General features: G+C 43.2%; 1 protein-coding gene across 5 annotated transcripts in view; it reads left to right on the top strand.

Annotated features, from left to right (window-relative positions):
- Positions 1-213: 213 nt before the first annotated feature.
- The window catches only part of tsc1b (TSC complex subunit 1b), a 48103-nt gene continuing 24151 nt past the window's right edge, over positions 214-24165 (top strand). Inside the window, exons 1-15 of one of the 5 annotated variants that reach the window (XM_060935438.1) lie at positions 217-271; positions 908-1181; positions 10300-10526; positions 11570-11673; positions 12169-12321; positions 14166-14310; positions 14802-14956; positions 15101-15174; positions 16316-16494; positions 16581-16699; positions 17946-18093; positions 21549-21667; positions 22140-22236; positions 22408-22503; positions 22628-23198. In XM_060935438.1, the coding sequence (XP_060791421.1) occupies positions 10418-10526; positions 11570-11673; positions 12169-12321; positions 14166-14310; positions 14802-14956; positions 15101-15174; positions 16316-16494; positions 16581-16699; positions 17946-18093; positions 21549-21667; positions 22140-22236; positions 22408-22503; positions 22628-23198 (2069 nt within the window). In that variant the 5' untranslated portion in view covers positions 217-271; positions 908-1181; positions 10300-10417. Of the gene's footprint in view, positions 272-891; positions 1182-4994; positions 6526-10299; positions 10527-11569; positions 11674-12168; positions 12322-14165; positions 14311-14801; positions 14957-15100; positions 15175-16315; positions 16495-16580; positions 16700-17945; positions 18094-21548; positions 21668-22139; positions 22237-22407; positions 22504-22627; positions 23199-24165 lie in introns of those variants that run through there. The other 4 variants (XM_060935440.1, XM_060935441.1, XM_060935437.1 and 1 more) reach the window with 4 other exon arrangements.

A 24165-nucleotide genomic window follows, 5' to 3' on the forward strand; every position in this document is an offset into this window, starting at 1 on the left:
GTTGGAAAAACAACCTAGGACCTAGATGCGGAATTAGGTAGAAAACTTTTTATATCAAAATGCGACTTTGCGATGAGAAATATCTCATACAAAGTGGTTATAAAATCATCCTGACGTTGTTTAATACTACACGACGCGATTCTGTCCGTTGATAATCTGTGATAATTCTTGAGGATTATTTTCTCTCCTCAGGCGCGGAAGGGTGCTGCAGTGGGAGGGGTGTGAGGCGGTTAAGATGGCGGCGCCCTGTTGAGTGCAGTTACTTTAACGGGTAAACAAGCTTTATTTCTTGTTGTGTCAGAGTTTGTGATGTTAAACAAGCATGTTCTGGGGTAATATAAATACTAGGTTCCTGTTGCAATGTCTGTTTTAATTGCAATGTGTACTTATCTGGCGTTTAATTAGCTCAAAACCAGTCAGTACTGCTGCTTGCTTGGGACTGGGGTTAAATCCTGAACGACGACTCGTTCGATCTGTAGTCCACTAGAGAAGCCATTATGTTGTGTGCTATGTAGTGCACCTATAGAGGGAACAGTGTGCAGTTTGTTATCAGACAGAGAAATAACAGCTATCTAGTGGGTCTCATTGATTTTTATGTATCTAGTTGGTTAATCGAATAAGAGAAATCTGTTACGTGCCAATGCGAGTGACTAAAACAAATCATTTGTGTGATTTGACATAAAATAAAATATAATCGTTTGTATTTTGTTATTGTCTCTAAACTGGGCATTGTTCTCGGGAGTTGTTTACGCCCCGTTAGTGCTAGCTGCTACAGTCAGCAAGCTTTAGCTAGCAAACAAACATGTCATTTCTTTTTTAATTTAAATGCGTTTCAGTGAACTGCAAATACAAAGACGCTATAAATAATGACTTAAGGTGATCTGTTAACAGAACGCTTTGTTTGCAGCCTGAAGTGTGCATCTTGCAGAACAAATCTAATGGCTTTTAAGGAGTGACGACAGGCAGAATTGCAGTTTTGGACCATCAGCAGTTTGTCTCTGAGATGGAGGCATTTTCTCGATCTGACACACATCACATCTGCTCAAATGAAATTTGCATTTGAGCTTCAAGGAAAAGTCCACACTGAACTACTTGTATAACTAACCCAGGAGATTTCATGACCTCCAGGATTTTTTCTGATGAATTTCTGACTTTTAGTTCAAAACCTCCTCTATTGACATGTTGGTCTGCTTTCCTGTGTTACTCACAATGCTGTTTATCTGTTCATAGCTACCTGAAGAGTGATGCTGCAGCAGTGCGTTTACATGCACATAGAGAAAATCGAATTTCTGCCGTAGCTCGACTGAAATCGATGTTCTAAATGCCATGGAAACACCTTAGCTCGGCTGAAATCGAACCGAACTGGATTTCTCGTAATCGAGCTACGCGAACTAGATGATGCGATTGTAGCCGAGCTACTTAGTGCATGTAAACCCTGTCGAGCTACTTACTTCAGCACTGCCCCTTCCGGAAGTGACGAGACCACAAGCGGGAAACACAACAGCCTCGGTCGGCATGACAACAGTAGTAGAAACGTGCACTTCTGGAGCAATGAGGAGATAGAGTTCATGCTCATTCAGCTTAAGGAGTTGAATATATATATATATATATATATATATATATATATATATATATATATATACACAGTGAACCCTCGCTATAACGCGGTTCATCTTTCGCGGCTTCGCTGTTTCGCGGATTTTTTTTTTTTTACAGTGCATTGTGTTCAGAACACTGAACTTCAGCGAGTGGCACAAGAATGGGACCCGTTGATGTGTTGCTCGTTACAGTTTTCAAATATAATCGAAGGTGGCATGTCTGTTTACAAGAATCTTCTTGCCCAGAAGAAAAAAGAGTGCCAACAACTACCCATAACTATGTTCTTCTCTCGGAAAAAGACACCTGCACCACAGCCTTCAGCAGAAAATGACGCTACAGCGGAGCGGAGTCAGGACAAAGAGGCACAGTCAGAGGGACTGTGAAATACGCGAGTCGCAATGTGTCTAACCTCGTATTCATTATTAAAAATATTATTTTACAGTATTATTACAGTATTATTATTTTAAAAGTATTAAAAACTGTCATAGTTATTTGCAAGAACGTTTTTTTTTTTATTCCTTAAACAAATGCTTTACATTTGTATTGTATAATAGTTGTAAAAAAATTAAGTTGACTATTTCACGGATTTCGCCTATCGCGGGTCCTTTTTGGAACGTAACCCCCGCGATAAACGAGGGTTCACTGTAATATATCTCGATGTTGCTGTCCTCGTCATCGTTCTTCTTGTGAACACGGAACTGATAACTTTGTTTATACTCTTGAATAGCTCTTCTTCATGACGACAACCGGAAGTGTACCAACACGATGGGGCGTGTAGCGCCACCTGTGGCTCGGGTGCACAATGTACCTCACACCATAGACGTCCTATTATTACGTAGACGGAGCATCCAACGTAAATTCTAAAAGCGCTGACGAGACGCGGGGCCGCCATCTTGGAGTGGTCAGTGTAATGCGCTGGCTCGCATTTTTTTTTTTGTCGTACATGTAGCTATGATAAAGGATAGCGGCGGGGTTATTATTCATAGTTGGCTTCACGTTAATAGAATATCCTGATATTAAGTGAACAGACGTCGGAGATTGTTGAAGTTGAGGAAACGGTGGTTAATATCCTACAAAAAATGTGTGAATACTAAATACATTAGATATAAACAGCTTAACGTTTTTTTATCGGCTACAACCACCAATCTGTTGCAATGGATAGGGTAAATTCAGGTAAAGTGGGACACTTTTTTTTTTTTTAAATAAAATGCGGTTTTAACAATCTAAATCCATTATAATGATTCAAATGTGTGTATGTTTTCTTTAAATAGATTGTTAAGAACATACCAAAGGGGAAATTAATCTAGTCAGTGAATTTCATAAGAGATGGCGAAGTGTAATCTTGTAGCATTTCCTCTACTGTTATTTCCAGGTTACTTTAACCGACAAACTTTTTTTTTTTGAAACCGAGAAAAATTTGACAGGTTAACGTAGGTTAACAGCCCTACCCCTAACACAATCTAGACTGTACATTTATACCCGTTGGCGTTCACAATCATCATAATTTCTTCATCATTTATTTCGACTTTATCATATTTCATTTCATTCATGTCTATTATTGTCATACTCTTATGTATTAGACTAGTGCTACCTGATGACGATTTAAGTCTCTTAGCTCCTTCTCAGCTCTGGTAATATACTATTTAAAAAAAAACAACAAATAGTACGGTAATGTTAAATCTTAGTTGTGAAAAGTAATCCCCCTGCTTCTGTTTGAAATGGTTCGCTCGTTTGAGCAGGAGTACGCTGAGCACCAGCCTGGCATCTTGTCTCTTTTCTTCTTCAGTCGTGTAGTATGGTGCAGTAATAGACGTTACCTTGATATATAGGAGTATCTCGCGCTTATCTCACCACTCCAAGATGGCGACCGTATTTCTCGCGTCAGAACAGCCAACGCTCCGTCTACGTAATAATAGGATGTCTATGCCTCACACAATAGCTCGATTTCCTTGTGTGCATGTAGGATTGGATTTCTCTGGCACCTCTGCTGGGACCCTTAGCTCGATTACCGACAGTAGCTCGATTTGGATGTGCATGTAAACGCACTGACTGTTGCCAGATAGGAAATATGCAAGTATCGTACCAAAACCTCAAAATTATCGTTTTTTGTGAGAAATTATCGTACACATACAAAATAGTTATTTTAGCTGTATTTTAATTTCCAAAGAATATTACTTAAATTTTTAAACAGCAATTCGCAATATTCCCGTAGTAGAGGGAAAACTATGACACAAAGAGAAAGTAAATGCAGAATTACCGTAAGACTAGAAAGATTCGAATTCAACCTCCAGGTCGCTGTCGATTCACCAATCACGTTTTGTTATGGCAGTCGTTTTCGTGCGTCCAAGGGTCATGTTTTGGGCAATTTGTGAATCTTTGAAAATGTCCTTTAAGACTAAGACCAAATGGTCAGAATTTCTCACAGCCACATTGTGCTCTGCCATGAAGCCTGCAAGCTTGATCTCTGCACTCTTCACAGCCTCGTCTAATTTTTGTTTTTCAGGTGGTTTTTGTAGGCAGTGTGCTATTGACTTCTGAGATGGTGCAAGATTTTTCGAATGCTTCTTAGACTTTTCGTGGTTTCTCAAAACTGTGCTCTCTGCTACCATTTGAATGTTGCAACAACGGCAATATGCAGGGGTGATAGCGTTCCGGCGCTGCGCCGGATTTCCGGCGTACCGTGGCTGGGGGAAAAAAAAAATCTAGTTTGCCCATTGTCCTGTGCCATTCTGAGATGCGCAGATAGACAGTAAAGGGAATTCCGAATTCCCTTTACTGTCTATCTGCGCATCTCAGAATGACACAGGACAATGGGCGAACTAGATTTTTTTTTTTTTTTTTTCCCCAGCCACGGTACGCCGGAAATCTGGCACGGCGCCGGAACGCTATCACCCCTGAATATGCCTTAGCATCATTTCCCGGCATAGGTTTTAGCCATCCGGAAAATTTAGGATCTTTCTCCCACTCTGTCTGGTAAGTCTGTGGCCTGTGCTTGCTTTTCCGTTGCTCTTCGGATGCTGCGTTTCTCTTTTGCTCCTCCACTTTCATCCTCCCCTTCGTTTTCTGAACTCATTTAGGCTACGTTTACATTAGACCGTATCTGTCTCATTTTCTTCGCGGATGCACTGTCCGTTTACATTAAACCGCCGGGAAACGGGAATCCGCCAGGGTCCACGTATTCAATCCAGATCGTGTCAGCTCCAGTGCTGTGTAAACATTGAGAATACGCGGATACGCTGTGCTGAGCTCTAGCTGGCGTCGTCATTGGACAACGTCACTGTGACATCCACCTTCCTGATTCGCTGGCGTTGGTCATGTGACACGACTGCTGAAAAACGGCGCGGACTTCCGCCTTGTATCACCTTTCATTAAAGAGTATAAAAGTATGAAAATACTGCAAATACTGATGCAAATACTGCCCATTGTGTAGTTATGATTGTCTTTAGGCTTGCCATCCTTCCACTTGCAAGTGGTAAGTGACGCGCATGCCCGACATGCACTCAGATCACACACACAGCGGCTCAGTCCCGAATCACTGCTTGTTCACTTCACTTGTGTGCTCTGTGAGCTGCGCAGGGCCGGAGTGCGCACCCTCCAGAGGGCACTCGCTGTTCAGGGCGGAGTGATTTGGAGCGCAGGATGCCTGCGGAGCCGAGCGTATCCGTGTATTGGCGTTGCTGTGTGCACGCGAATCGTGTATTGGTGTTGCTGTGTGCACACTAATCGTTTTAAAAACGTTAATCTGATGATCCGCTGATACGGTCTAATGTAAACATGGGCTTAGGCACTTTTCTTTTTACGTCTCTTTGTCGACAGTTTCTCTCTTCTTGCCTAGCTGCTAGGCTCAAAAGTTGTGTGTGGTAATGATGCATACATTTCTATGGCTACGTGTTTACGTGGTTGTGTGTGCGCGTTCTGTGTATCTCTTTTGATGGCGCCTGAGTGGAAAGCCTGTGAAATGATTCTTGGGGGTCAGAGAGAGAGAGAGGGATGCATGTTTGGACAACCAACTGAAAACTTTGAAATTATCATACATTTCAGATTTTTTTCCCATTATTGATCGTACAGAGGGCAAAATTATCGTACAAATATGACAATTATCGTACATCTGGCAACACTGTGCAGCATCGCTGTAGTCCGTTTATTTACCCTGTCCGGCTTTCACCGCTGCATCTTTAGAAGCTGCTGAAATTGATCGGTTTCTGAAAAGCGTTGACTTTCATGCTAACATTACCATCAACACCACGTGCTTGTCATGTCCTAGATCTTGCTGAGCTGAATCTCTGTCACAACTCGAAGTGCAGTTTGTATAACAGTGTTTTTTGCATTTTGTAACCCAGTGTCCGACACTTGGCCTGAGCGGTCTCTGCTACTTCATTAGATTTCTTAATACAGTGAACATTGCTGGAAGCTGGTCAGCGAGAAGTAATTTTATTTGTTGCAACTAACAGTGAAACAACATAACACCTTATATTTGAGATTACTGTTTGTTTTCCCCACGTGACGCTATTGCAACTACACCTAGCAGTGTCCTGTGACATCAGAGCATCCGATACTCGATAACGTCTCGCAGGAGTAACAGCAACGCAGCACCAACCAACACGTTAGCATCAGGATCACTAAACGCATCAGAAATCTTTCCACAAACTTTTTTTAATATGCTTGTAACTGCCACTAGGAACTGTCTGGCTTGTTGGAAGCTGTGATTTTTTTTTTTTTTTTTTAATTTTTTATAAACTGCGTCTGATGTTCAGTTCATTGAGTTTTACTCTGATCATCCAGGTCTGTCTGGCACTATAACATCTTGGCATCTTAAGGCTCCTGAATGGAAACTGAGACTCTCTCTCTCTCTCTCTCTCTCTCTCTCTCTCTCTCTCTCTCTAAAAGGTGCATCTGCAAATGGTGTTAAGTAACTGAAGAGCTCTCGTAGGTGGATTGTGTACTAATTATTTGACTTTTGTAGGTATCAGATAATACAGATCTGACGCTACGTTCACACTGCAGGGCTTAATGCTCAATTCCGATTTTTTTGTGAAATCCGATTTTTTTGTGAGGTCGTTCACATTAACAAATATATGCGACTTGTATGTGATCCTCAGTATGAACGAAAAGCGACCTAAAAGTGTTCCGCATACGCATTGCAGGATACGACGACGTCACGCAGTGAGCATGGCCAGTGTTTACGGAAGTAAAACCGCCCGGTTGCGGTATGACCCATCCAATCTAGCTTGAATAGCTGTATCCCCCCAAATGGAAATCAGCTCCCTAACCTCTGCGTCCTTCCATTGAGAAGATTCAGAACCTTCACAGCCCGAAGCGTCCCTCGCATTGATGTCATGCGCAGGGGCGCAGATACGTTTTTTGAACTGGGAGGGACAAAAAACTGGGGGGGACAAAGCTGCCAGCAAACCAACCCCGATATGCCTGTCAAACTTGTTGTTAGTAACCATAGCAACCGAGCTCGCAACCTGTGCAGTCTGCGCAGCTCAACCAACTGAATATCAGTCTTTGTTTTATGTGAGTTGTTGCAACTATGTATACACTGCCGTGCACCTCAATAAACCGAATGGTAATTAGTCTTTTGATTTTTCCGTGAGGTTTGCCTTATACAAAGAAAGACAGCATAGACGTTTTTTCCTCCCTATAAGTGGGGGGGACCGAACGAGGTGAATTTAAATCTGGGTGGGACGAGTCCCCCCCTCTATCTGCGCCCGTGATTATGCGCCATGTTGTTGTAACTTTTTTTGAGAGACCCGCCGCCTACTTCAGCGCAGAATAGTGACGTTTGTGGCTTGTTGATGACGTGTAAGTCGGATGAATGCATCCTGGCGGTTCAGACTGAAGTCGCATATGAAAAGAGCGGATAGGGATCGGAATTAGGACCACATATCCAAACGGCCTGGGTCGGATTTGAAAAAATCGGATCTGTGTCGTTCATATTGTCAATAAAAGATCGGATACAGGTCACATATGGGCGAAAAGATCGGATTTGAGTCACTTCAGCCTGCAGTGTGAACGTAGCCTCAGAACCGAATATTGTGCCTGGTCAAAATGTCTTTAGGACTTGACATGTTTGTGAAGTTCTCCTCAATATAGTGTTGATTTTGATATGAGGTTTAAGATCAGTCACACTGTCTCCATTTTCTGTAAAATGCTGAATTACTGAGGTGGAGAGAGAGAGAGAGAGGTCTTTACAAGCACCTGCTTTCAATTTGCACATATTAAGGCAAGTTGCGTCCTGCATTCAGGCAATGTGACAAAGCTGTTACTGCCCTGAACTTTTTTTTTTTAATAATAACTGCACTTCCTAAAGTGTTTTGTTTGACTCCTCTTACGCCACTGCAATTTGTCAGTTACAACAGTAAATTTTATTTGCAGGCTAGGTTCCTGTTGTAAGTTTGGTGAAGGAACAACTTATGAGTAGCACGCTGTGTGAGCACAATCGCTATCAGGCGCGTTAAAATGTAAATAACTTTTCGAGAATTTCACCAAAACTCATTGAATTTTCAGCATTGTAAGAGAACTCCCTAAAGTATTATTCAGCAAAACCCCAGAATGATAGCGTACATCTAGAATTTTTAACAGAATTTTAGTTCTTAAAATTTAACGTAATTATGGACGTCACGCGTAACGTTTACACCCGTGAAAAATCACTTTGAATGCTGTTTTGAAAGTTTTGATCAAATATTCTCTATAATAAAAAAATCGCTTAAATATTATAAATACAATCTTTTAATGTATCAAAAAATCATTTTGATAAAGCAAGGAAATTTGGAAGAAAATTTTTTTTCTTTTGCTTGTTGTGCGCGTCACGCTACCAAAATCTAACTAACCCCTTCACGAACAATTCCAACTTTCATGGACTTGTAGCGCGAATAAACCTTTCAAAAAATATATATAATACTTCTCACCCAGTAAATTAGAATCCTGGTGATTTATATCCTCGTAGCTTCAGTAGATCTAGAGATTTAGTCGATTTAGTAAATCCCAAACGCTGTGAAACACGCCAGCTATCTATGGTGAGAAGTGCTGCTGTAGTTGAGAAACTCTCATTTCTCCAGCTTCCAACTAACTCCGTGACCCAGACCAAAATAACAATGTCACGCTCATCACTTAAGGATGATTTATGCCAAGTTTCACGGAAAAATACAGCGAAATAAACTTGCTAGAAGCATTTTTCAAAATCCCAAACATTATGAAACATTTCTTGTAGGGTTTCAGGTTACAAATTTTGAAAATAGAGAAATTGCAGTGCAAAAGTTTGCCACTAAACTCGCGAAAATACTCCATTCTAGCGAGTTTCACAACCGAACTAGGCTACGTGACAGTCCGTGACCACCCAGGAATGTTCTAGAAGGTACGCTTCTAGGCACGTGCGATCGAGAAAGACGCCACGTGAAGGTAATAAAGGTAGTATTTCCACTGTCTTATGACGTTTTTGCTTGTTTTAGCGCGATAAACAATGCATTATGGGTAATCATTAAAATGCTGATTTCAAGGTTAAAATGGGTAAAAACAACTAATTTATATAGATATTGTAAAAATTGTGCCTAATGGTTATTTCAGTACATAAAATCAAAACCTGAATTTTTAATTTTTTCCCTATGTTACACTATTGTGCATCTATAGCATGCTACTCATCAACTCCAAGTCGCTTTTTTTTTTAAATTAACTTCGAGCGAGAAAATGGACAAAGCTGTCGGTTTTGTTACTGAGAAACCTCAAAATGCTGACTCTGCTGTCCTGAAGACTTTCACATGGTGGAAAACCTACATTAATGGCTTTACCTCTGACTCGCATTGCAGACGCTTTCCGTAAATGTAATCTGTTGCTATAGAAATAACGTGTTATTATGAGAGTTGCTGTCATAGAAAACGAAACACCTTCCAACCAATAATTCAGCAGCACTGTGGTTTAATGTGCTAAATTATGCCATGATATGCCTAAGATATATTGCTGGTATGAGTCGTAATACAACTGACTCTATTATTTGGAGTATTTAAGTAACAAAGCTGGCTGGAAGTTAAAATTGCGGTTTAATTTCTCCCCTATTGCATGCCATAATTTTGTTTAAATATTAAACAAGTCTTCAGTGGCATATCTGTGAAGATACGCAGTCATCCAGGTACATAGTAATCTGTGGTTGGTAGAAGAGAGCAACCGGACTTGCTTGAAAAGTCTTGAAGACGTTTCGCCTCTCGTCCGAAAGGCATCCTCAGTTCTGTCTGTCTACTTGATACTCTCTATTAGACAGACAGAACTGAGGATGCCTTTCGGACGAGAGGCGAAACGTCTTCAAGACTTTTCAAGCAAGTCCAGTTGCTCTCTTCTACCAACCATAGAAGTCTTCAGTGGGTTTTTTAAGTTGATTTGGGTGCCAAACCTAAATATTACAGGTATTTCACGTGGTAATCTGCTGTATTTGCAATACTGCCTTCCCTCTTTTAACTGTGAGAAAATGTTGAGTCTTTGTCTGCTTTGTGATGCAAACCAGCAGGCCATAATCTTTTCAATTTCAGTATTTGGTTATCTTGTGACCAACAAACTTTACATCTTTCTTGATGGTGTTTCTACCAGTGATAACTTTCTGTATTACAAGAATGAAATTTCTTCCAGTAGTTGGACTTGAAATACCTGGTGTAGTATTTGGGAGTCCAAAATTCAGTAAAGGTGTTTGTGTGTGCACGCGCGCATCCCCAGTGGTGCCTGGAGACTGCGTCAGTGGGCGGCCCAGGGACCCTGACAGCAGGCAGAGAGAGTGACATCTGAAAGCCCCTCCCCTCCACCTCAGCCACACCCCTATATTGCCACGACCACCATGGCCAGGGAACAACTCAACATGGGTGACCTGCTCCCTCTCCTGGAGACCTCTGATCTCCAACAGCTTGAGGAAATCAAAGGTCTCATCAATGAGCACCTCAGTACAGGTACTGAACGACCCACGTGAGTCTGTTTTCACTGACTTTAAGACGATTTCGGATTCAGTATGAAGGTGCAACCCCCCCCCCCCCCCCCCAGAGTAGGCATGTAACAATATATTGTGGTGATAAATTGCGATATACAAATTTGATTCAGATTGATTGATTCAGATTGATTGATAAAAAAAAAAAAGGAACTGTGATTATCAGGCTGTGTAATGTTTTTGCTAGTTGTAATTGCATTGTTTAGTCAACAGAGGGCACAATAACATGAGCAAATGAATGTAACTTCACCATAGCTGGAAGTAACAGAGCTCTAATGCTGCAAACACAGTGGAATTGACTGACTGTACAAATGGATTTAACAAGAAATTTAGAGTGCTCTTTTTTTTTGAGACTGTTGAAGGCTAAAGAAAAGCAAACACAGGTCGTACAAATCTTCATATTTTTACAAATGGCTTTTCTTAAACTCCATTTTTAATAACTAAAATATTCATTTTATGCTAACCTTTTAAAACTTGCATACATTACTGTTGGTTAAGTAAAGTTTTTTTTTTTTTAAACTTAATAAAAGGAATATTTGGCTGAAAAGGAATGGGAAAATGTTGTGAACTTTTTTTGGGGAAAATTTTTCATTTAATTTAAAAAAAATCATGATTGAATTGGGTGAATCATTACATGCCTAAGGAATAGTGATTCTCGATATGTTGTCCTATCTGCCTTGGTTGTTAAAATAAGCATGTCATTTTTAAAACAGGAAGTTGTTTTTACATGTAGATTTTTGACTTGTCACTTTTCTCCTTTTACAACATTCTTTAGAAACATACCAGCGAATTTTTTTTGACACCTTGATGATCTGAACTTGCCTTGTGGTTTAAACCTCCACTCCATGATGCAGACTGTGGGGTGTGGGTTTTTTTTGTTTTGTGCGCGCGCACTTTTCTGGCCACAACATTCAGAATCTGCGTTATTCAGCTGATAACAAATCTGTTTTTTGTGTTTTGGCTGCATGCATGTTTCTTCGGGATTGCCATTTGTTGTCTGTTTTGCAGAACGAGGGTCCGTGCTCCTGAACGGCTTGGTGGATTATTTCTTGGAGACCAACTCGAGTCCATCGCTGCACATTCTGTGTTCAGTGAGAGAGCCACATGACAAGGTGAATTCCTCATCTCAAATGAAATAAAATGAAACGTGGTTAGAGGAAGTGTCCATTGGGGCATTTTGTTGCTTCATGCTGCTGCTTGGCGCCTGTACTCACTACTTGGTCATGTTTTTATGTACGTCGATTTGGTTATAGTGGATAAAAACTTTCACCTGGTTGGCTAAGTGCAATGTGCTGGACTTTTTTTTTCCCCTCTCTTCCCATTTCTTCACTTATAAGGTGGAGATTTGCTGGAAAATTCATACTTTCACAGAAGTTGCAAGTGGACCCTTAGAATAAGTAATCCTGGGGATGGCTGTTTTTGCCTGGTCACGTGACCAGATATGAAACCTGTCTCGCTGATGCTAAGCTCAAACAAGACTGTCTTCAGCTCATTTTCAGCAAGCGTGCATTCATCAGTCAACATTCCCTTCTTGAGTTGATGTGATTTGTGTTGGAGCAGGAAAACCCTAAAATGACTGTCCCTCTCTCTCTTTGTCTTTTCTTCAGCACCTTCTTGATAAGATGAACGAGTGCATGGCTAAGCCGGCATGTCGTCTGCCTACCCTCAACCTCCTGGGCCATGTGGTGCGCAAACAGCCGTCCTGGATTCACAAGATCGCCCGCAACCCTCTGCTGCTCTCGCTGCTCAAGTGTCTCAGGGTGGGCTGTAGAATTTTTATTTTTATTTTTCTCACCCCAATCCATCCTACAATATTTTCCACTTGCCTAAGCAGCAGTTGTGCCATATTTGGACATTACATGAATACAAATTATATAATGAAGTAAAGTACAACCCCGATTCCAAAAAAGTTGGGACAAAGTACAAATTGTAAATAAAAATGGAATGCAACAATTTACAAATCTCAGAAACTGATATTGTATTCACAATAGAACATAGACAACATATCAAATGTTGAAAGTGAGACATTTTGAAATTTCATGACAGCAACACATCTCAAAGTTGGGACAGGGGCAATAAGAGGCTGGAAATGTTAAAGGTACAAAAAAGGAACAGCTGGAGGACCAAATTGCAACTCATTAGGTCAATTGGCAATAGGTCATTAACATGACTGGGTATAAAAAGAGCATCTTGGAGTGGCAGCGGCTCTCAGAAGTAAAGATGGGAAGAGGATCACCAATCCCCCTAATTCTGCGCCGACAAATAGTGGAGCAATATCAGAAAGGAGTTTGACAGTGTAAAATTGCAAAGAGTTTGAACATATCATCATCTACAGTGCAGAATATCATCAAAAGATTCAGAGAATCTGGAAGAATCTCTGTGCGTAAGGGTCAAGGCCGGAAAACCATACTGGGTGCCCGTGATCTTCGGGCCCTTAGACGGCACTGCATCACATACAGGCATGCTTCTGTATTGGAAATCACAAAATGGGCTCAGGAATATTTCCAGAGAACATTATCTGTGAACACAATTCACCGTGCCATCCGCCGTTGCCAGCTAAAACTCTATAGTTCAAAGAAGAAGCCGTATCTAAACATGATCCAGAAGCGCAGACATCTTCTCTGGGCCAAGGCTCATTTAAAATGGACTGTGGCAAAGTGGAAAACTGTTCTGTGGTCAGACGAATCAAAATGTGAAGTTCTTTATGGAAATCAGGGACGCCGTGTCATTCGGACTAAAGAGGAGAAGGACGACCCGAGTTGTTATCAGCACTCAGTTCAGAAGCCTGCATCTCTGATGGTATGGGGTTGCATTAGTGCGTGTGGCATGGGCAGCTTACACATCTGGGAAGACACCATTAATGCTGAAAGGTATATCCAGATTCTAGAGCAACATATGCTCCCATCCAGACGACGTCTCTTTCAGGGAAGACCTTGCATTTTCCAACATGGCAATGCCAAACCACATACTGCATCAATTACAGCATCATGGCTGCGTAGAAGAAGGGTCCGGGTACTGAACTGGCCAGCCTGCAGTCCAGATCTTTCACCCATAGAAAACATTTGGCGCATCATAAAACGGAAGATACGACAAAAAAGACCGAAGGCAGTTGAGCAACTAGAATCCTACATTAGACAAGAATGGGTTAACATTCCTATCCCTAAACTTGAGCAACTTGTCTCCTCAGTCCCCAGACGTTTACAGACTGTTGTAAAGAGAAAAGGGGATGTCTCACAGTGGTAAACATGGCCTTGTCCCAACTTTTTTGAGATGTGTTGTTGGCATGAAATTTAAAATCACCTAATTTTTCTCTTAATGATACATTTTCTCAGTTTAAACATTTGATATGTCATCTATGTTCTATTCTGAATAAAATATGGAATTTTGAAACTTCCACATCATTGCATTCCGTTTTTATTTACAATTTGTACTTTGTCCTAACTTTTTTGGAATCGGGGTTGTATACATTGACTAATTTATGTAATTGGATCTATACAGTAAAGTGGAAAATATTTATTAATCTCTAACCTGGCAGAATTTATATGGCTGCGTGTTGTACAGCTGTTGACGGTTTTAATGGTTTATCGCTTTGTCTTGGCACCAGACGGACACAGACGTTGTGGTTCTCATAACTGGAGTGCTGGTGCTAGTCATCCTGTTACCCATGATCCCTCAGGCAGGGAAGCAACATCTGTACGAGTTTTTTGATGTTTTTGGACGCCTGGCTACCTGGAACCTAAGGAACCCAGGTGAGAGATGCAGGAAGGGAGATATGGGGAAGGGGAAGCGCAAGAGAGAAACGCACAGATGGATTGAAAAAGATGTATAAAGACAAGGGGAGAGCTGTAGAGCCAGACACCCAGGTGCAGAGAGAAAGGTAGGGAGGCTAGCAGAATGAGTGACGGACTGGTGGATGGAGAGAAACTGACAGATGGATTTTAATAGCAGCTAATAAGTTTGATTTTGATTCCTATCAACCTACCTATCTGTTAACAGTCATGTGAGCATGCAGAGCAGTATGAAGGCACCATGTGTGTAAATGGAAATTTATAAATGCTAAAACGTGAGGAATGTTTCAGGTGACAACATACCGTGTAACTCTGCAGACTGAACAGCTACATTTACATGCGCTTTTTATTCAAGTAGCAGTCTGGAAACCGAAGCGTTTAGAATTTCTACCACTGAATGATGGTTAAACATGCAGCACAATGAACTCTCTCACCCTCGCTGGGTTGTACAGGCCACGTTTCAGACGTGTTCCTGATCCACCTGCACGCCAGCGTCTACTCGCTCTTCCACCGCCTGTACGGCATGTACCCCTGCAACTTCATCTCCTACCTGCGCTCTCACTACAGCATGAAGGAGAACATGGACACGTTCGAGGAGGTGGTGAAGGTACGGGATTAAATCGGAGCATGCAGATGTTCAGCCCGAGCAGAATATTATAGTGACCAGTACAGTTGTACCTTAATCATCACTTGTGCTTACCATGATCAATTCGTGGGCTGCATTGTGACCTTTGACCTGTCTTTTCCCTAGCCGATGCTGGAACACGTCCGCATACATCCTGAGTTAGTGACTGGAACTAAGGACCATGAACTGGACCCTACCAGGTGAGCAGCTGCCTTTATTTAGCCTGGCTAACGCGACTTCAGAGCTCTCCGAGCTACTGGTCTGGCCAAGATATTAAGCCCAACCGTTTCCCAGAGCCCGTGGTTGACCCGCCTCCCTGAAATGCCTCAGTTTGCTACTGGTCGAAGCCAGAAAAGGCTGTGACGAAGCTTAAACCAATCACATCACTCTTTCCTCTGACGTATGCGATGCGACGGGGCTAACTGGTAGATTAAACTCTTACCGAAGCCGGTCGGGAGCAAGGCGAAAACGTCCTTCCTTTCAATAAATCCCTCCAGGGCTGCTCTTTGCTCCGTTTTCAATGAGAACTTCCCGTTGAATGCTTTCAATACAGCATCTATGCGTAATAGATGCGGAAGCGTGAATGAAGCGCTTCCGGCATAGATTCTGTAAACAATCTATGGCTTCCGGTCGCAGTTCTACTACGTCAGTGCCTTGAACACGCCTCTACCCAGGGCCGTTGGAGATGCTCAAAGTTGATTGGTTCCCGATTTTTCGGGAGCTTGGAAGAGCTGTAGATAGCTTGCCTGGCCAGACTAAGCTCGCAACAGGCCCTCGTGTTGCGTCACGCTTAGGATGGGCGGGCCCAGGCTAGCCTTTATTATCCCTCTGGCATGTAATGGGATGGGATGGGGGGGTTATAGCTATCAGTCTGTCCATCCGTCTGGAAACATTTTTAGTTTCCAGAACATAACTTAAAAACTTTTTAGGAATTTTTTCACAAAACCTGACATTTATGTTAAGTGACCATAGGAGTTGTGCCTTTTGACATCTTGGGATTTCTGTGCCTTTCTCTGCATTTCCATGGCAACCAATTCAATTTAGGAAAATCTGGAGTGGGGTTTCATTGGGGGGGGGAGAGATGTCCTCTCTTGACGACTCTTGCTTTTAATTGTGATTTTTAAAAATGCAAAATCTTTTTTTTTTTCCTTTCTAATTCTTTACCTTGGGATTCCCTACTGCCATTTCCTTCCCATCATTTCCTCGCTTCCCTTCACTTCTGTCACCTTCACTGATTTTTTTTTTTCCTTCCTTCCTTCCTTCCTTCCTTCCTGTTTCTCCCCCTCCTTCCCCTTACTTTACTTCCACTCCTTTTCATACTTTTGTTTTTTGTACCTTAAGATGGAAGAGGTTTGAGATCCATGACATCGTGATCGAATGTGCCAAAGTGTCTCTGGACCCTCGGGAGGCGTCCTGTGAAGAGGGCTATGCCACCCTGCCTGAGCACTTCTGTGCCAACCTGCACATGCGTGCCCCTGATTGCACTGCCAGTCCCTACACTGACCTGCACAGCAGTTATGGTACATTCTCATCCCTCCCCTGCCACAATTGCTTTGGTATGTTGACTTTTATTGCTTTGTATAATTTAAAATTTTTGTCCCCGTAGGAAGTTCATCCTCCAATCACTTTTCCACACCGCGGCAGTCTGTCTTTCCTCCTCTGCCCCTGTCCTCTCTCTCAGGGACGCACTTGACTCATCGCAGTCCACCCAGCACCCACCGGCCGGTACGAATCTTTCGTTCCTCTTTTAAACGAAGTCTCTCTGGAGGCTATGCTGGATCCTACACTTCCACCCCTCTAGAAGACAGAGTTCCAGCAGATGCTTGGTGAACTGGCTCTGTGTAGCTCGCTGTGGTTAGAGGAGAGAATTCAGCTGGAGTTTCTGTGTCTCCTACCTCTTGTTTTTCTTTGGATGAATTGGCTTTGTCAGTCTGGTTTGTAAACAACCTCATGCTCACCCGGTCTCTACAGAGAAACCTGAATCGTCTCGTTGTTCTCCAGCAGTCAGGCTGAGGCAGGGGGTTAAACAGGGGCTGACGGGAGGATTGAAAGAAGAGGCGTTGAATCATTGGGTTTGGTGTGTGATGCTTTAAAAACGGAAACGCTGCAATTTGACTCAGGAACTGTTGCTTTGGCAACACGGCCGATGCTGGCACCAGTTTCCTTGCTGGGATTTTATTCTGCTTAACCCCTTACCCACCATACCCGATGGAGAAAACGGACCAGCAGGGTTCAGATTTGATCAGATCCGCATGATGAGACACTGACAAATCTGCAAGCTGTTTCTAGTGTGTGCTTCAAAAACTGGCAGATTGCATTTTTATCGTGGATGCAGAAAACGGTGTCCCTTTATTGGATTAGCAGAGTTAAATCAATGACTAAAATGTAATTTAAACGCTGTTGATTTTGAAGGAATGGCACAGAGGCCATCCGTCCTTCACTGGGATTGATGGGCACAAAAGCCACGCCTCCTGAATAGAGGTCATGTCTTCAGGCTCGGAGGCCACACCTTCTGAACATAGGACATGCCCTAGATGTTTTTTTTTAAAGCTCAAAGTTGAATCAAAAACTAGACCGTACCTTGTTCTGATTGATTGATTTGATTTGGATGTTTGTGTGTTTTTAATTTGGAGCCTGGTGAATTCGTGTTTTATTGACCGCTGCTGGAATGTGAACAGTTTTTTGACAAGTTACTGTGCCTTCAGTTTAATAAGGACCAACATCTGCCAAAATCACTCACTGCACCTTTAATCTGTCCATCATTTTTACTCTGAAGAGAGATTGTTAACTGAAAAAATTGGGTGAAACGTCAACTACGCATTTCCGCTTAGCATTCCTTATAAGACGACGTTTTATACTTTGTAGCTTTTTCATCTTTCATGCCAACTATAAAAGGTTGATGAATGTTGGTTTTAAAGCTGTGTTTACAGTTTTGTATGGGTTTTTTTTTTTTTTTTGGGGTGCTGTTCAGAGCTCTACATGTGAATTCAAGGACACACTCTGGAGCCCCTCTTCCCTCTGTGGGATGGCCACACCACCTTCCTCAAGAGGAATGTCTCCGAACCCTGAGCTATCCCAGAGTGCCTTTCATTTACCTGGTCGCTTTTACAGTACACCGGGTAAGTCTACAGGCTGAATGAGTTTCACGAAACAATGCTAATGTGCTCAAGTATAATACGTACAGGGCATGTTTTCATTCCATCGAAAAAGTGTATTCTAGTCCCTTCTAGCGGGTTTCGTTCATTTCGTTTGCTAGCATGCAATATTAGCATATAGCTTATCCTACGTGTTTTGTGTCACTCCATCTAATGGAAGATGAGCGTTGAATATGGTTGTCAAGCCAACATGTCGCACGTCGGAGACGTAAAACTTCCACACTAGCGAGCGACTGTGACAATTTGTAAACAAACATGGCTGCCAGGCAGGGCCGCATTAAAGGCCTCTGCATGCTCTTGCGACAAGGCTTTCGCAGATAGCTTTTCGCAGACAGTTGTAATTTATCGTTGAGTGGGGAGTATTGGTGTGCGCAATGTTATTCACCGCCACAATGCAAGGGGGCGTGAAGTCGCGAAATCGCTAGGAGTAGTTGGTGGGTGTGGTTAGTGGAGTGTTTATCCTCCGGTTACTGAGCAACCGGTCATTCAACACCAACAACAATGGCGACTGGACGAGTCCGCACTTTGATCGAGATATAATGACTAGAACTGGAGTCGTATAGATGTACGTACTTCCTCACTTCCTCGATCAACCGCTCTTCGTGCTGCTCCATCTTCGCTCGTGTTTTTAAAAATGGCGGTCGTGAAAACAAACCAAACCGGGGAAGTAGGGAAGCGGAAGTGCGTGTACAGCGGATGTACAGTGGACCATTCAGAGCCCTCTTGTCTGCGATGCTGTCTGCGAGGCTTCTGCGGTGGTCACAATTTTTGGGAGGTGCGCGCAGAGTGTCTGCGAAGGGGGGGGGCTTCGCAGACGCCATCTGCGAGGACTGGGTTGTCAGCATAAATTGGCCCTAAAGGCCTCTGCATGCTCTTGCGACAAGGCTTTCGCAGATAGCTTTTCGCAGACAGTTGTAATTTATTGTTGAGCGGGGGAATAGGCGTGCGCGATGTTATTCACCGCCACAACGCAAGGGGGTGTGAAGTCGCTAGGAGTAGTTGGTGGGTGTGGTTAGTGGAGTGTTTATCCTCTGGTTACTTATAATGACTAGAACTTTTTTTTTTTTTAATAATGACTAGAACTGGAGTCGTATAGATGTACGTACTTCCTCAATCAACCGCTCTTCATGCTGCTCCATCTTCGCTCGTGTTTTTAAAAATGCCGGTCGTGAAAACAATACAAACCGGGAAAGTAGGGAAGCGGAAGTGCGTGTACAGCGGGTAGAGTGGACCAATCAGAGCCCTCTTGTCTGCGGCGCTGTCTGCGAGGCTTCTGCGGTGGTCACAATTTTTGGGAGGTGCGCGCAGAGCGTCTGCGAAGGTGGGGGGGCTACGCAGACACTGTCTGCGACACCGTCTGCGAGGACTGGGTTGTCAGCATAAATTGGCCCTAACCCTTGCCGAGGCCCTGGGCAGACCCTCCCCCCCGAGGCCCCACCCCCGCCTGTTGTCAACTGCGCTCAACAAATTCACCCCCTCAGACGTGCCTGTCTAACTAAACGCAGAAACTTAAATAATGACAGCGGCACAATTAGAAATACTATTGAAAGATCAAACTTTATATCCATCAACACCTATTTAATCGAGAAAAAGCAATGGTGAAATAGGCAATTGCATGGTGAAAAAATCCATCAGACATCACGGTTAACAAGTCTGGTTAACTAAAGTTTAGCCTCAAGAAGCCTTTGAATGAGTGAGTCAATGAACAACATGTCAAGAACATAACCTCGGCCTACAACAGTTTCTTTAGTATTCAGAACAAGAACATTCATTTGGTATATAACCGTTCATTTTCATTTTGGAATCCAGGCGACTTTTAACTTGTGAAAACAAAGAGCGATAACAAAGAAAAATATCTTGCTTCTCAGAAATAAATCTCAAAATGTTAGGCTATGTGAGACATTTCATCCTTTCACACACGTAATGTCCCAAACAGCAGTGGCACACAGCTTTGCGCATTCAGTTTGACAGCCATGGGTCAACTTACAAGGGCACTTTCTTACTTTTCTGGAAAGCAAAGTCATTAATTAAATCATTGAACTCAAGCTGGCGTAGCGTGTGAAGACATGGTGGACAGTGATCATATTGACAGTGACGGGTGATCTATGCGACGGGACAAGGTGGGCTTCCTTACGGGTGGCGAAATGCATCAAAAATGTTATCAATATGATCAAAACTTCTGAAAATATCGTTTCATATTTTCCGATCTCGCTACCTCCGAGGCCCCGGGCAGCTGCCCATGAAGCCCATTAGGATAACGCGTCCTTGCTGCTAGGTTTGCTTCATTAAACACGGAAGATTTTAAAAGAGAAAAATGTGTTGAACACCCGAAAGGTGTGTGTGTGTGTTCTAATAATAATATTGGCTGGCTGTTTTTCATGATATCAGATGTATTCCATTCAGCTAGCATGATAATGAACTCTTCAGCTCATGCTAGCTGAATGGGATATATAGGGGCCTGCAAAAGTAGGTATACAGTAATAGAAAAACAAAACATTATTTTATTATACAAGCAGACCAATAATAAACCTATTAATCCCTCAAATGTTCAAACCGTTTGCCCCCCGGCATTCACACGCTCCACTAGTCGAGTGTGGACACCCATGCACGCTCGGACACGAAGGTCTTTATCAGCATCAATTTCCTGGCAAGCCTCCTGTATGAACTGAATCATGGCATCAACAGAACGTGGCTTGCGTGTGAAAACCTTACACATCCCCAGAAAAAGAAGTCCGTAGGAGTGAGATCCGGTGAACGTGGTGGCCAGTCAGCGGCTCCCCGGCGTCCAATCCACCTGTTGGGAAATTCTTTGTCAAGTAGCGCACGCACATTGAGTGCGAAGTGCGGTGGCGCCCCGTCCTGCTGCTGCTGTTCGTGTATAATCCTTACTGTATACCTACTTTTGTAGCCTCCTGTATGATGTACCGCTGAACGCCAGTCAACGTCGTTTAAATGTTTTATAATTGAAAGACCAAAAGACGCTACTTGGATATCTCCCTGTTTTCATGAAAACTCATCAGAAACCATGTGTCGTTTGTAATTTTGAGGGCCCTTTGTAGGGGTGCGTGGCTAATTTCAAGGCCAGAAAACTCAACAGAAGCCTGAAAGAGAAACTAATACTAGTGAGAGCCATTGCACAGTAGTATGATGAACTGCAGGAATTTTTAGTTGTATAAATTGCATTGAGCTCGAAAAATGACATATTTTTACAGGCATGTGTATATTTCTTTTAATTTCATCAGCCGTTGATGAAGGGTTTTCTGATTTCTTATTATGAAATGGCGCGGGGGGGATGGTAGAAGTGTGTGTGAGGGAACCATCTTGTTATATAATTCATGCTTGTGTTTATTCTCATTACTTTCTTCATGTCACACCTAGCTGTAGCTTTCTGAACTGATTGCACTTCCTTGTTTTTCTAGGAGGAGGTAAAGGCACCCCATGTTCCAACACCCCAGCAGCATCATCTCCTCCGCCCAGTCTCTCCGACGAGCTCCCTTCTGCCTCCTTACCCCACAGTACACCCAGCCTGCAGTGGAAGGTAACTGGCTCTGCCTTTCAGGATTTATCTTGCACAAATTTCAATAGTTGTCCCATTTCAGCTATAAATTTAAGACTAAATGACAACTTGGTGTTGTGAAACGACCTGATTTTTAAAATGCTTTACTGAAATGAATGAATAAAACTCGAGGTTATATATGGAACAGCCACTGTACGAGTCCCCGTGTAAGTTGTTACCATAGAAACTTAACAGATATTAGAACAAGTGCATTAAAATAAACTTTAGTCTCAGCTGTGCTGTTCTAGGACATTAATCAACACCTTCTGGCCAATCACAATTGAGAAATGAGCTGAGTGTAGATGCACCAGTGATTTTAGTGCAATAACAAATGCCTCTTTTTTGGAAGGACTTGGCGTTGTGATTTTTTTTTTTTCCCTTTCTCCTTGATGTCCTTATGCTGTTACAAAGCACCGTTTTTAAGATTTGATGCATCATTTTGTTTTCTGTTCAGGATGGTAGACTTCTAGACCCCACCAAACCTCCCCTGCTGAGACAGGAGCAAATCCGAGATCTTGAGAGATCAGTGGGTGATGGGACCAGTTACAAAGGTACAAATGCACAGATGACCATCGCAAATGGAAGCATAAAAATGTCAGGAGATGGAAATGAGTCTTTATTTGTATGTGAGGCTTTGCTGATTGAGCACACTGGGTGATTGAGATTTGAGGTGGGTCAGTTCAGAGTTTAGCGTGACTTTGACTCGTGTTTTCCGTCTGAAGCAGATGGTGGGGCTAAGAACGTGCCCATGACACTGACAGAGTTATCCGTCTACATGGAGCAGGAGCAGCTGCGGCTAGGCAAGGAGAGGGAGGAGGGTAGGCCCTGTTCTCTTTTTTTTTTTTTTTTTTTTTTTTGCCAGAAATTGTATTTTTTTTAAAAGAAGTGACCTCCAGCTGCAGGATTCACCTGACATCATGGCTGTTAAATGTTAACCCACAGCTGCTATCACAGAGGAACTGATGAAGCTGACCGAGGAGAAGCGCGACACATCTGGCGCACGTGGCTTTGACTCGCCCTTCTTCCGCACCACAGAGACTCTCACTGGTGCCCAAGACAAGCCGCCACCAGCAACGTTCACCCAACTCCGTGACTCCCATCATGCTGTCTCCACACCTGATAAGATCGACATGCGGGTCTGGTGCAAAGGCCTAGGCAGCCGTGCAGGGTCTCAGGAGCAGCCGTGGTCCTTCCAGCCGCTGTTCACTCCGATCGAACTGCGGCACCACAGCCCCGGCGCAGAGGATGAAGCTCTGAAAAATACACCACACTCACCCATCCTGGGCACAGCACCCTCATCATTGCCTTATGAGGCTCTCTTTGACCTGGCACTGCCCCGTGCTGCTTCCCTGTTCATGAGCCACAGGAGCTCCGAGGCGCTGGAGAGAGCGGCGATGCAAGGCGTGGTGGGAGTGATGGATGAAGGTCATGGAGTAACGTCAGCATCTCCTCTAGAGGTGCTTGATCGCTTGGTGCAGCAAGGCAATGATGCTCATGACAGGGTTCTGAAGAGGTAAGGGGAAAAAAATGAACAGGACTTTTTTTTTTTTTGGTAAAAGATAATTTAGCAAATTCCTTAATAGTCAAGTTTTTCACGTACGAGGAATTTGACCTGGTAAGGGAAGCTATGGCCTCATGGTTAGAAAAGCAGTTTTGGGACCAAAAGGTTGCCTGTTTGTTTCTCTGGACTAGCAGGAATGGCTGAAGTGCCCTTGAGCAAGGCATCGAAGCCCCAACTGCTCCCCGGGTTGCTCTGGGTATGTTGTGCATTGCACTGGGTAAGACCGTCTGCTAAATGCCCATAATGTGATCTGATTTGATCACCCATTATACATATGCCCTTTTTCCACCAAAGCAGTTCCAGGGCTGGTTCGGGGCCAGTGCTTAGTTTGGAACCGGGTTTTCTGTTTCCACTGACAAAGAACTGGCTGTGGGGCCAGAAAAACTGGTTCCAGGCTAGCACCAACTCTCTGCTGGGCCAGAGGAAAGAACCGCTTGCGTCAGCAGGGGGGCGGAGTTGTTAAGACCAACAACAATAACAAGACCGCGAAAGATCGCCACTTTTAAGCGACGAGAAGCAGCAGCTGTACAAATGCGAAGTCATTTATTATTGTTGCTGCTGCTGCTTCTTCCATGTTGTTTTTGCTTCGATATTCACGTCAAGGTTTATGCAAACGTAGCGACGTAACTGAAGTATACAGCGACGTAACTGACGTGGCTTCCCTTAGCACCGCGAGCTATGGAAAAGCAAACTGGTTCTCAGCTGGCTTGCAAGTTGAACGAGTTGTGAACCAGCACTGGCCCTGAACCAGCCCTGGAACTGATTTGGTGGAAAAGGGGTAATGCTGAATAAAAAATATACAGAGGAAGTGAGTCAAGAAGCCATAGATCGAACTGGCCTCAAGTTGGATTCAAGAATAGCAATAAGAGAGACATGGACATAAGGGGGTGAGGCAGAAAGAGTGAGGGAGGGGTGGAAA

The sequence above is a fragment of the Neoarius graeffei genome, chromosome 12 (assembly GCF_027579695.1).
Source record: "Neoarius graeffei isolate fNeoGra1 chromosome 12, fNeoGra1.pri, whole genome shotgun sequence".
NCBI classification, from domain to species: Eukaryota; Metazoa; Chordata; class Actinopteri; order Siluriformes; family Ariidae; genus Neoarius; species Neoarius graeffei.